This window comes from Pteropus vampyrus, unplaced genomic scaffold (assembly GCF_000151845.1).
Source record: "Pteropus vampyrus isolate Shadow unplaced genomic scaffold, Pvam_2.0 Scaffold311, whole genome shotgun sequence".
Classification (NCBI taxonomy): Eukaryota; Metazoa; Chordata; class Mammalia; order Chiroptera; family Pteropodidae; genus Pteropus; species Pteropus vampyrus.
This window is the reverse complement of record NW_011889092.1, coordinates 919989-933397: the sequence shown is the minus strand read 5'-3', so window position 1 is coordinate 933397 and position 13409 is coordinate 919989. Positions and strand designations below refer to the sequence as shown.

Below are 13409 nucleotides of genomic sequence, written 5' to 3'. Positions count from 1 at the left end.
AAGTGTTGAGATCATCCCTGTGAGGAAAATCAAAAGGTTCCAAGAGACTGCAGTAGAATTTGGTTTCCATATCTAAGAATAACCTTGTCTGAGAATGTTTCCCTTTCTTCATGTTATGAAATGAAGATGCACACATACTCAGAATACAAATCAGTAGCCAAAACACCCTTTGCAAGAAAAAATGATAATGCTGCAGAAGAAGGCCTTGCTTGTCTGTCCAGATAATCTGAGAAGGGAGAAGTAGAAATGCAAAGCTAGAAGAGATCTTAGATATCATTAGGACCAACACAAACATCTCAGAGAAGAGATGATAAGCGGATGATGAGAGAAAAAGCCACTGCTCATGAGGACTCAGGACTCAGTGCTCCTTCCTCTGCCTACAGTGGTTCTCAAGGTCACCATTTATGTCAGAAGGCTGTAGAAACTGCCCTGGGCCCCATCCTGGGCCCTGTCAGTGAGTTGGGTCAATTCTTCTCTCAAGAAATACCCTCATTCAGACTAGATAATGTCAGAGGGACCTTTCTAATGCTGATTCTAAGTTTCTGAGTAGTTCAATGAAACTTGTGAGAAAATCATTGCCGAGGACTTTCTACCTCTGACTGGTGGGCCTGTTCATACCCTTGAGGATCACTGGAAAATGCCCTGGCCTGCAGCCTGGGCTACCTTGAGCATCATAAAATTCGATGTCCTTATTTTGTGCATCTAAGTGAAAGAAGTTGTTGGACTTGATGCAAAAAACACCTGCTCCCCATCCCCCCCAAAAAACATTCATTTTGCTCAAATGAACTGAGTGAGACACAACTCCCTCATGGGAGGCCTGACTCTCCTTAAGGGAGTTCTACCTAAGTCTGAAGGTCACAGAGTTAGGTCTTTGGAATGCTATGCCTGTAAGGACATTAGAGACTTATATTCAACTCTCTATTTCAGATGAAAAAAACTGGAGCCCAGAAGAAAAGAGACTTCCCAAAACTGCACAGCGAATCAGTGCAGAGCTGGACTCAGAGTTCAGGGCTTACCATCCCCTGGGCAGAGCTCCTTTCTGAGTTATAGGTCTCTGCAGTCCAATCTTGGGTATTTGGTATATTAGCCTTTGCATAATCGTTTCACTAAAGGCAATATCATGAGAGAAAAAAGGAATTTCATCACTAAAAATCCTAGCTCTGCCTTATGAAAGAGGCTTTGTTTATTGACGCCCTGTTCTTTCTCTCAGGTTCCTAACCGTAATTTTAGGCTCTATCAAACAGGGTAATAGAGTGTGTACATTAGCAAGGTAAAACCTTTTCAGTCCTCTCTTCGAGCTCTATGCACTGTCGTAAATCTTTCCAGTTGTAGAGCCCCTACACATTCAGAGGCATTGATCCTCACATCAAGGATGCCTTTTAGACTAATCGGTTTATTGACCATAAGATTTATATGTCTGGACAAGGCTCTATGTCCGATTCTAGCTTTGACCCCCAAGTCTCCTTGTTGGTAGCTCAAAAAGAGAGTGCTGAATAAATAGGAGAGAGACCTAATTACAAACAGGCTTAGTAAGGGTTGGTGAAGTTCAATGGAATTTGCCAAATTGCCCTGAATTTCCTGTGACATTAGAAGCCACAAAATCTGTGTGCTGGGAGGAACCCTGGAGAGTGTGGGAGGGTCAGTCAATCCTCATTTCTATTTAAAAATTGCACAAGTTCATGCATTACTTGCTTAAAAGAGGTGGGGGATATTTTGGTCATCCTTTCCAGGGACTGTGATAACCTGTGAGAGGGCAGTAGAGTATAGTTACTGGACATTTAGATGGGATTGCAGGAAGATTTAAACATAGTAGAAGGTAAGGCCTTCTAACACTCAAGACTTTTTCACTGTAGAAAGGGATGCCTCCGGAAGGAATGAGTACCCCATACCTGGAGAGGTGTGAGCAAAGGCTAGTGGACCTCAGGGCAGCTAGAGAGGAGGTTCCTTCCCAGAGTGGAGGATATTCAGTACCCAGCAACAACGTAACAGAATCAGGAGTCTAATAGCTAGAGAGAACCTTCAGTTGGAAAAACCAAGGTCCAAATTCTGGTCATGAATTATCCAAGGTTACACAGAATCTAAAATCCAAACTCTTTTGGTCTTCTATACCAGGTTTCTTTCTGCTGCACTATATAGTAGGTGTGTCTATATGCATCTACATCCATATATGTAGATATAAGGGAGAATATGTATGTATATGCCCATTTACATATATAATGCTTTAGATATCTGGAAAAACTCCCTACTGCTGCCATCCCTCTCTTAAAGAGAACAATTACTCTCATGAAAAAAAGACAATAGTAACTTAATCTGGGTGATAACTTTTACTAGTTGGATGGCGATGAATATATTACCTTTCTGAGCCTCAGATTTCCAACTGGAATAAAAATCCACCCAAATAACAGAACTACAGTACAGATTAAATGAGAAGGTGATTATTAAAGCATATTCTCTAAAAGTTGACAGTTATGTTGTATATCAACATAAGCTGATGTTGACATCTAGGGGCTATAACACTGAGTATTTTAAAGAAAAACATACAATGTATTCTTCTAATCTACTTACTTAACAGATTAATAATTCACTGAATCACAGACTATAGGACCTAGTCTGCGACATCCCTTTGAGAGCTTGTCCAGCCCCTGCTGGAACACCTTAAGAGATAGGCACTTTCCACAACCAAAGCCAGCCATTCCTCTTTTGGACAGCTCCAACGAGGCACAAAGTTTTCACTTATTCAGAGTCGAAATGCTACTTGGTAATTTCTAAACATTGGTCTTCATTTTACCCAGTTGAGCCATTTTGTATTAAAAATCAGACGTGAAGGTGAAACCAACAGTCACCCAACTGAGCCTCAAGATGACTGACCAATGTGACTGGCCTGATGGTTTCCGTCCTCCCCGAGACTCCACAGTGGTTCCACAGTGTAGCTTCCACAGTGTAGCTTCCACTAGGGCACTATTACTCACACAGGGGGCACGCTGCCGCCCAGTGGATATTTAGCAAAAACTAGACATTTCTGATTGTTATAATGAGGTTTGCTACTGCATCCAGTGGGCAGAGGCCAGGGGTGCTGCTAAGCATCCTACAATGCACAGGACAACTCCCCACAACAAAGAATTATCTGATCCAGATGTCCATAGTGTGAAGTCAAACCCTGTGCCAATCGAAGGAGCCCTCTCTGTCCAAAGGTCCACTGGCAGGCATCCAAATGTTCCCTCTGTCCCCTTTCCTTTGAAATGTAGTAAGTCCTTCCCTCATCGAACTTGTTAGCCAGGCGAGTACTTCCTTCTCCCTCCCTCACTGCTCTGTGTCTCCCCAAAGGTGGCTGCATGATCAAAGAGGATGACCTTCCTGTACGAGGAGGGCCAATTTTTTGTGTGGGTAGGAGAACCTCTTAAAATAGTGTCTTATAAATGTCAGTTCCCTTTCCTTTCTTACTAAGAGAAAAATCAGTCCCAACCAAGGGGAACAAGGAAAGGAGGAGACAGGCTGTATTTACTGAAAGCCGCAGAGGATGCTTGGTAAGTTCGGTTCTCCGTCCCGGTGTCCACTGGGAGGTGGAAGGTGCCTTCAGTGCCACAGGAGGATGAGTTCTGTGGCCAGGCCTGTTTCATCAGCAGAGTTGCTTAAGGGAAGACACAAGAATGGCATTAGGCAGAAATAAGAAGCGGCACCACCAATTACAGACACAAAGCAAGGGTCTTGAGCTAGACGGAAACATATAACCCAAGTGAATCTGTTCAGACACACAGGATGGTTCAGCCTTTCTGAGATGGGTGAGTGGTTGAGAGGACGGCTGAAGTGAGCTTCTAAAAGATTTAAAATTGAGAAAATCTAAACTTATACTAATTAGGAGAGTCATGATTTTCTACCACTAAAACCACGAAGATGCCTATGAATACTGCCTCCTGCTGCGTGACATTCTGGTCTAAGGCTCTGGAATACTCCTTAGCCGCTTTCTCATGAATGTGTAACAACTTGGAGCCTTTGACTATATACTGGGCCAGGATCAACTGAGTACTCTTTTTTTTCTTTTACACCTGAAATCTCATTCGGAGGTGTATTTAATAAGCTGCTTTCAAAGACAGACCCAAAAGTAATTACCACATAACATGAACCTTGCTGGACTGCCATCTCTTCTAAAAGGATAGAACTCTGGCAGCTTAGAAGGCACAGGCTTGCCAGTGGGGCAATCCCTGCTAACTCCTCCTGTAGACATACCTGGGGCCTGACAGACAAACCTTGCATACCCTTTATATCTCCTGCTGAGGTGCTACTGGTGCCTCACTTGAGATATCTCCTCATGAACTACAGATGATCTTTCAGGCCATTAAGAAAGTAAATGTCAAACTTGGGGTAGGTGTGAAATAGAGATGAGGCCCAGTTTGAAAGAAATCTAGAGACATGTCCCAGGCTGACTCAAAGCTCAGCTTGAAAAATGTGGAAGGATGATGCTTCCTATGTTCTAAAAGTGGGGAATAACTCAAAAAACTTACCTTCATGGTATCCTGTGGGGAAGGAGAGAGGAAATAGGGTTTCAAAGGGGGGAAATGCCTAACATTTTAGATATTTCCCTTGATATACTTTCAAACACTAAAGAAAAACATTCTTGACCCAAATTGCTTGACCCAAATTAGGGCAAAAAGACTGATTTTAGTATCTTTTCTGTTCAAATAAGGTCTTGGGAGTCATGGATATGGGTGTTTTAAAGTATATTAGGAGGTGGAGCTGCACTGGCAACAGTCCAATACACCTGAAACAAGGGGCCGAGGTAAGACCGGTAGCATGAAAGGAAAATGTCTATATACTCTAATTCCACCAGAACAAGGGTAGTCCACCTCCAGAGAGATCCCATACCCACTGCTTGTCTGAGTTAACAGGTAATGCTTCCAGTTCCTTCAGTCATGAAGGTACTGGGCCCAGAGAAGGAGGTCAAGGACTTTGCTCTTTTTACTGATCCAAGGCTAGAAGTGTAGCCATTCTGGGCTGACCCTGCACTTGAGTTAATGGCCCGCAATATATACAGCAGATGCTGAAAAATGAGAAGGAAATCATGGGCAGGGAAGTGACACTAAAAGGAGAATTCTGGCAGAAGAAATGGAGACCCAGCAGAATTCCATGCAGAGTCCAGGGCCTTTGCTGGACATTAAGACATGACTCTGCATACAATGCAGGAAAAGGGCGGTCAGTTTCAAACAATTTTCTTGGGTTTCTTTTTCCAGGATGGAGGAGTGAGAGGGGGTTGGAGATTAATAAAAGATCCAATTAGTGTTGAAAAATCTTATCAAGATATCTCCAATTTAAAACCTTCCACTCCATGTGGCCAGAGAGCCCTGGCCACCCAAAACAACTCCCTAAAGGTGAAACACGTAGCTCTGAGAAGTCAGAGCAAGTCCATGCCCTCAAGACCCCACAGGGACTCCACCAGGAACAGGAGGCCTAAATTTAGCTGTGGAGAATTTGGAGGTCCAGATCCAGTCGTTTCCCGAAGTGGTGCATAATTTACCATAATTTTCATCATAAGCCAAAGTCTGACATAAGCCTGAAGGACTGTGTGATAAAGTAAATAAAAATTAACCAGAAAGTGACTGAGGCCTACACTGTACTCAGCACTGAGGGGAGCGCCACGGTGGACAAGAACACACGTGGGTCATGGTCACCGCACACAAGGTACTCATGGTCTAGCTGGAGATGCAACACAGCCACACGCTAACCAGAGAGTGAACAAGACAGCATTACACAGAGTAAAATAACGTTCCAAATTAACCAGGAAAGAAGCAAGTGCGACTGTGCCTTTTATTATGTATTTCCCAAGTGATCAAGTGAACTAAACTATATATGTTCCTGAAGAAGTATTTTCCTCCGATAACAGTATTTAAAAAAAAAAAAAATCAAAATCAGTATTTTCTATATTTCTTTGGATATTTAAATACTTAATAATTTAAATAACTGGATAAATAAGAAGAATAAAAACAAAAAACAAATATTAGCTGTCAATTTGATTTTTTCATTAGTTAGTTGTACCATATGATCTTCCTCCTCCACGTACAATTCTAAAATAATTCATTCTGTTGGTAGTAGTGATTCGGAGCTTACCACTATGGATGAAGACAATCCAACTGAAGATTTCAGAGGCATGGTAACAGAGTAGGCTGCTCCGACCGGCATGTTTGCTCTTGGGTACCATGAAACATACCAACTCCTAGATATTTCTATATTTTGAACTGGGTGGTAGTTAAATACAAGTGTATACATATGTCAAATATTACTGAGATGTACACTTGAGACTACCGCATTTCATGTGTACAGTATATGTGTTACTCCTTAATTTAAAAAGAAAAGAGAGAGACAGAGAGAGAACCCTTGGCAGTGAAGGGCCATGGCCCAGTCACAGCATGCTGCCCACATCCAGGTGCTGGGTTGTTCACTTCCCCAGATACGGGGCCCTCACGCCCTTTGACACTTGAACAGTCCGTTAAGCACACTTACAAGGAGGAGAGGCAGCAAGGGACCATCATCCTGAACAATGCAGTAAGTCAGAAAATCTGAATTCTAGCCTGGGCTGTGCCACTTATTAATTGTGAGACCTTGGGCAAGTCACATGACCTTTCTAAACTTCAGTTTTGTTGTTTCATAAATGGCAATAATAATCAGTCCCTGATTGCATCAGAGTATTGGTATGAGGATCAAAAATAAAGTGTCATCCCATCTTACAGATATGTAATCCTGGTATCTGTCCATTCTTCTATCCCCACAGTTATGGACAGCTCTAATTTAAACTCTCATCATCTCTCACCTGAACTATTACTGCTCTGTTTCGAAACCCACCAAATTTAACCTCCAAGTTGAGTGATATTTCTAAGACTTACTCCTAATCAGAAAACCTTTCTTAAAAACATTCCATGGTTGTCCACTGCCTATAAGGCTGAAATGGAGGATGAACATTTTGTGTGGCATTCAAGGTCCTTCATAATCTAGCCCTATGATCTCTCTAGACTCTTTCTTTATTTTCACTCTCCAACCTTGTATACTGCCAAACAAAACTGTTCATCATTCCCAGAATACATCAAGAAACACTCTATCTCTGTATTTCTGCTCACAATGCTCACTCTTCCTGGCATGTCTTTCCCCGAATGCCACCTGGTAAATATTTATTAATCCATCAATCATGAGCTGAAGACTCATCTCTACTATGAAGTCTTTTCTTTTCCCCTATCTCTTGACCACAGCCCCATCAAGGATCCCATATGGTTCACTATCCCCGTGCCTGTGATTCCCAGAAGCCCCCATACTTGCTGGCTTCTCTGTCTTCCCCACTAAACTGTGAGCTCCTTGAGAACAGAGACTTTGTCTTACTGGTCTTTGTATCTTCAAAGGGCCAGCTCAGTAAGGCCTGGCACAGAACTGTGAATGCTATAATTGGAGGGGTAAGGATGCATGAGAGCTTCTCCTACTTTTTATGGAGACCTCTGTCCGAGTTCATATATCCTGAGGCAAATAAAAAATTACCGCCCCCGCCCCCCGCCAAATGATATAAGAAACAAGTCTGTGACTAGAAAAATTCAAACAATAAAAGTATAAGAGAATATAGGCTGTTAGCATTTAAAGGGACCTCAGAGATCACCTGGATTAAAACACATTATCTATGGCCTGGAGACATAAGCAAATTGCCCAAGATCTCGCATCCCACAGCAGTGGTAAGGAGAAATTTTCACAGCTCATCTCCTGAAAGATGTGCCACACACAAATTCAATAGCGAACATCCAAATAATTCAAGGGTAGAAGCTGAAAAGGTGTATAGAAATTTTACAAAAAATTGTCCTGAGCAGCCCAGGTGAGGGTGGTAAAGGAGCAAGTCTCTCCCATGGTCCCTTCCTGTCTATGACAAAAAGGACCTAGTCAAGTTATACTGCTGGGACCCTCACAGGTGCCCATTAGTTCCCGTGGTGCCTTGGGCCTGGAGTCCACACTGCCCAGAGAACTTAGCTCTGGTCCCTTGCTCATTTAGCACATTTGGCCCTCACCTTTCTCCATCCAGGAAAATGTTCTGAAAATGATTCAGAGCTCAAGATTTGGGCTAAGGAAACAGGTTGTATCTAAAGTCAATCAGGTCTTCAAACATGTTAGACTGCCGATGGAGATGGAAAATCTGATCCTGGGGCAGACTGTTTTTTGGGGTTCTTAGAGGCATAATCCAGGTACTCCTCCACAGGGGCTGCCACAAAGCCAACAGGGGAGCCATACAGGTCCAGGAATTTTTGTTCACTTGTTTGTTTGAATTCAGCAGCCAGGTTACGGTGAAGGTTTCCGACCTAGGTCACATAGGGACCCCAGAGGTCAGGAAGGGGAGAAACGCCTTTTAGTGCCATAATCCTTCACTGCTGCCCTAAGGGACGGTTCATGTGTGTCTCCAACCCATGATTTTGCACCATCAGACATGTTCCTGCATGCTTTAGGAACTGCTGCTGAGCCACCTGGGGGAGCCCAAGCCTTGGGGATGGGATCTGGGGAGGAAAGGAGAGGGGATCTACTGTTGTTACGAGATAACACATTCATAGGCCATAATACATATGAGGAAAAATAGCTCTCCTACCATAAGCTGAATGCAGGAACTGAAACTCTGTTGGATAGAAATGTTAGTTGAAATTACCACTAAGAATCTGTGCAAAGTAGTATACATTGCAGTAACAAAAACATGACTTTGTCTCAAGATAGCAGCTTACCCCACACTATACAGGAAACAGAGAATGCAGAGGGTGCGAAGTGCCTTTACCCTGGAGCAGAGTGACAGACTTGCCATCCAGAAAAACCTGTTCATTGAGGAGGGGCACCTCCTTGGATGCCATGATATTTTCCAGGCAGCTGACCAAGAAGCTGCCTAGACATAAACAAGCCCAAGCTCCTGCTCTTTGCTTATCCATCCTAAGTTTCAATTCTCCCGAGTACTGCAGAGGGACTTCATACATGGCTAAGACTTTCTGTGCTAGAAGATGTGAAGGTTCATGGACAAAATCATCATCTTTGGCCTCTGAAGAACTCTCTATAAAGCCCAAGAGAGCTAGGACCAATGCAGAGGCATTTCATTCCCTGCAGCCTCTGGGAAAATGTGGTACCAAAAGAGGAGCACAGCCCGTGGGCTCAGAAAAGACTGGGTTTGAATCCCAGCTCCAGTGCTTTTTAGCTGGGCAACTTTGGACAAGTTATTTAACCCCACTGAGCAAAATTGGAAGCCAGAAGCTTTAACTCACAATAAGGTAAAAATTAACATCTGTGACATTACGTAAAAACTGACATATGTAAAAATTAACACCTGGAAGACGGCAGGTGTTCAGAAAACACAAATTCCTTTCCTTTGCCTTTCCCTAGGTTCAACATATGTAAAATGGGAATAATATATTTGTACCTTCCATGGCTGCTATGAAATCACGTGAGACAATAGATGAAAATTATTTATAAACGGATTTCTTGTGAGACAGTATTTCATTTTTATTTATATTAGTTAACCTATTTTCTCCTTTCCTTTCATTTTCAAGTCAGAGTATCATCAATATGATACATCACTTGGTCTCCAGATCTGAAAACAAGTCTCCATTGGCTCCTGTCTCCTGTGGGGTCAAACAGTTCTTAAATGAGATCCTTAAAGTCATTAAGAGGTTGGGAAAGAGCTCCAAGTACCTACATTTCCTTTAAAACCAATGAAATGTTTCCTTTCATCCTGAACAGATGACATCCTAGGGTACTCTGAGCTGTTAAAAATAGCTCTCTCTGAAGTAACTTCTTGGTCTATCTGAAGAAGCTGAGAGAAATTAAAACCTAAGAGCCTTTGCAGGTTTCTACCCTGCAGGCCTCTATCAGCATCACAAATGGCTGGCTCTGGCAGGAGCTGAAAGTAACCTACTTTGCCCTCTCTGTCCTTGAGCTAGTTCCTCTATAGCAGGAGCTCCCCCACAGCAGTCAGGAGACCTGGTGAATGCAAAGGCCAGCCTCCCTGAGACAGGCTGGCCAGGGTATATGTGTGCACGTGTGTTCAGTAGCAGAGTTCGCACTATAACCCTGGTCTTCCAACTCCCAGTTTGGGGCTGTCTGACACAGTATGCTAATTACTACCCTCTCTAGTGGATTTTGTGGGTTTCTGAAAAAATGGTCTAGGTTGGTTTAGTTATAGCTTAGAAATATGTTGACTTTTCAAAACAAAACTGCAGAAAATCAAGTTTGATGAGAGCTGATGTTTTAAAATCGAAACTTAATCAGTACTTTATACATGCCAGGAGCTTTCCAATCTCTACATCTGCACCCCACCCCCACCCCTACCCTGCACACGCGCGCGCGCGCGCGCACACACACACACACACACACACACACACACACCAGTTTCAGCCTCCTCCTGTCTGCTCTCCCTTCCCTCTCTAGTCTGGTTGCTCTAGTCTAACTCCTCAACTTTTCTCTGGCCAACTGCAACCATAATGTAGTCGTTAAATACTCATGCGGGTGTGGTGGCAGGATGGCTGGGCTTGGATCTTTGTGCTAGTTCCCTAACTCCTCTAAATGTTACTTTTCCAACTTGGAAAATGGGAATAACAACAGTACTGACCTCAAAGGTTTACTGTGATATAAAACAAGTTAATATCCATTAATAGTTTAAAATAATCCCTGGCACATAGGAACCATTCAAAAAATATTAGCTATATATTTCCCATCCTCTACTTTCTTGCCAGACTAATCCTAAAGCAATTCCACAATCTCTCACCAGAAGTTCTGACACCATGAGAAAATACCCGCATGCTGGGAAATAGAGTCCTGACAAGTTCAGGGCATCTACCCTCAGCCAGGCCTCCAATGTTACATGGCTGTATTACCTGCTGGTAGTGTCCTCTCCCACCCTTTCCAGTGAGACTTTCACACCTTGACCTCTCTCCTTAAGAACCTTCCCTCTATCCTTGCTCATCTGTCTCAGCAAACCCAATCATCAGATAAGAACTCTCCACTTCCCAGTGGGCAATTTATTCTAAGCATTTCCACCTGTGAGCTTTCCTTTAGTCTGGGAAGAAGAGCCACCCTCCCCTGTGAGGCACCCCCCCTCCACCAGCTTCCCAAAGAAATGAACCAAGCTCTGGATTTCTCACCCCATCACAGCCTCTTTGGAGGCCTGGCTCCATCTGGCTCTTGCATCCGACTTGTCCTCTCCACTTGCCCCTTCCCATCAGTACTTATTCAACCATGCTCATATTCCAAAAAAACCCCTCCTTTAACTCTACTTTCCCTTCTAATCAACATCCTCTTGTTCTCCTTTCCCTTGTGCCCAAGCTTTTTTTTTTAGGCGAGGCAACCCTTGGTTGACCTCACAGATTGCAAGGACCTTGTCAGTTTACAATCCCTTATTTTTTTTATTTTTTATGCCTACAGCACCTGGTCTTCCTAGGTGGTCTCCCATTCAAGTACTAACCGGGCCCAACCCTGCTTAGCTTCCGAGATCAGATGGGCCAAGCCTCTTTATGAGAGTAGTCTCTATCTGCTAAGTCTACTTCTTCACTCCCAGTCTCACCACCTGACTTAACTCTGCTTCCACAGAGGTCGCTGATGGTCTCGTGACTACAAAGACAATGTATCTTCATTCCAGGTCTTACCTAACTTTCTGCAACTACTCGCTTCATTTTGTTTTAGACTGGATAGTTTACTAAGCCAATTCACAGATATCACAGCATTTAAATCATTTCTATATTATGAGATACTTGATAATCAAAAGCAACAGTTTTTAAGATAGACCTTACCAATCTGATTAAATATTTTATCAGAGAGAATTTCTGTAGCTTTTATTATTTCTGCCTCCTATTAAAGATATTTTGGGAAATACAGAATACAATATCAATGCTGAAATACCATTATAAGTTTTTAGCCCGTGCGTCACTGCTCCCTAGTTCTTTGAGGACAGTGACTGCAGCTTCCCCAGATCTGAATCACCTACAATGTTTTCTAGAGTGTCTTGGGCACATAACTAGGCCAAAATAAATGTCTGCGGAATGACGCATCTATGTAAACACTTTAGGGGTTTAACGTCATTTATTTGCATAAAATAGTTTTCATTTGCCCCGAACAGAGGGGCTATCTGATAACTTCATGATGTGTATGGGTGTGTGTATAATACGACTGTGACATGACTCCTACTTTAGAGACTGGCAATTGAAGTTCAGAGAGGTCAGGTGACTTTAAAGTTGCTAGTATAAAAAATGACAGATCAGGATTCAAATCTAGGTCTTCTGAAATAGCCCATTTAAACATCGCAGAAGAAAAGGGAATGACAGTAGAGTAAGTAATGGATTGGCACAGAAAAGCACCAGACCAAGGGCCAGAAGATCTGCTAAGGGTTCTAGTCCATATTCTATTGCTGATTCATTGGGTAACTTGGACAAAATACAGCTTCTCTCTGAATCTCTCTTGTCATGTGAAGGGGATGAACTGGAGGATCTCTGAGGTCTTTTCAAGCTTTCTAACTATAGAATAATAATTAAAAACAAGAAAATGGGGGTATTATCATGACATTCAACGCTTTTCCATGTCTTTGCCTAGACTCTACTCTGCCTAGAATGCCCAGCTCCGCCTTTGTGTGCTTAAAAGAATGCCTCTTACTTCTCCCTAATGCTAGACCCTCTCTGAAGCCTCTCCCTACACTTTCAATCTCAGGTAGACTGCTCTTCGCAATTCTGCTTCCTCTCTTATGTATTTCTTTTACAATACTCATCATACTGTATAGTCATGAATTTGTTTATATGACAGCTCCCAAATGGACTGTAAGATACTTCAGGCAAACATGGCATCCTCTTTCTTTCCATCCCAGTCTAGAGGACATCAAAAAATAAATCCTTAATGAGCAAACAAAGAGGAACTTACATAAAACGATTTACAATGCTTAGGTAGGTAGCACATCTCTCAGAGAGGTGAAGCAACTTGTTCAAGTCTTTACAACTACTGAGTAATCAGGATTCAACCCAGGACTAACTGCAGAGCCCATAGTCTTTCTCCTGCACCTTGTGTGTTAAGGCGTCAACTGAGTGTGGGGATTACGATCAATGGGAAGACCTCTGTACTACTCCCAGCCCAAACCAGAACAAACTTTTTCAACATTTCCAAACATATTTCAATCTCTACCCAAAGAGTGTTGGGCTTTTATTATTTTTGAAAAACAAGTTTCTTGCATCAGCTTGAAAACCAGCTCTTTACCCTCTGGTGGCAAGTCTCTCACTCTCACTCTCTTCCAAATCCACACCCAGAAAGTCTGCTGTGTATGTGTGTGTGTGTGTGAATGAAACTCTCAGGGGCAACTGAGCAAAGCACAGATTTGGATATTGAGAGAACAGAAAAGGTTCTGTGAGGAAGATGCACATCTCAGACATTCCAGTAGAGGAGAAATG

At 42.8% G+C, this 13409-nt stretch overlaps 1 protein-coding gene across 6 annotated transcripts in view; it reads right to left on the bottom strand.

Annotated features, from left to right (window-relative positions):
- The window catches only part of FAM168A (family with sequence similarity 168 member A), a 158763-nt gene that overhangs the window by 12312 nt on the left and 133042 nt on the right, over positions 1-13409 (bottom strand). For 4 of the 6 annotated variants that reach the window (XM_011377389.2, XM_011377390.2, XM_011377391.2 and 1 more), the window contains 2 exons: positions 8597-8623; positions 3503-3628 (listed from right to left, as the gene is read on the bottom strand). In XM_011377389.2, the coding sequence (XP_011375691.1) occupies positions 3503-3628; positions 8597-8623 (153 nt within the window). The remainder of the gene's footprint in view (positions 1-3502; positions 3629-8596; positions 8624-13409) is intronic. The other 2 variants (XM_023521664.1, XM_011377393.2) reach the window with 1 other exon arrangement.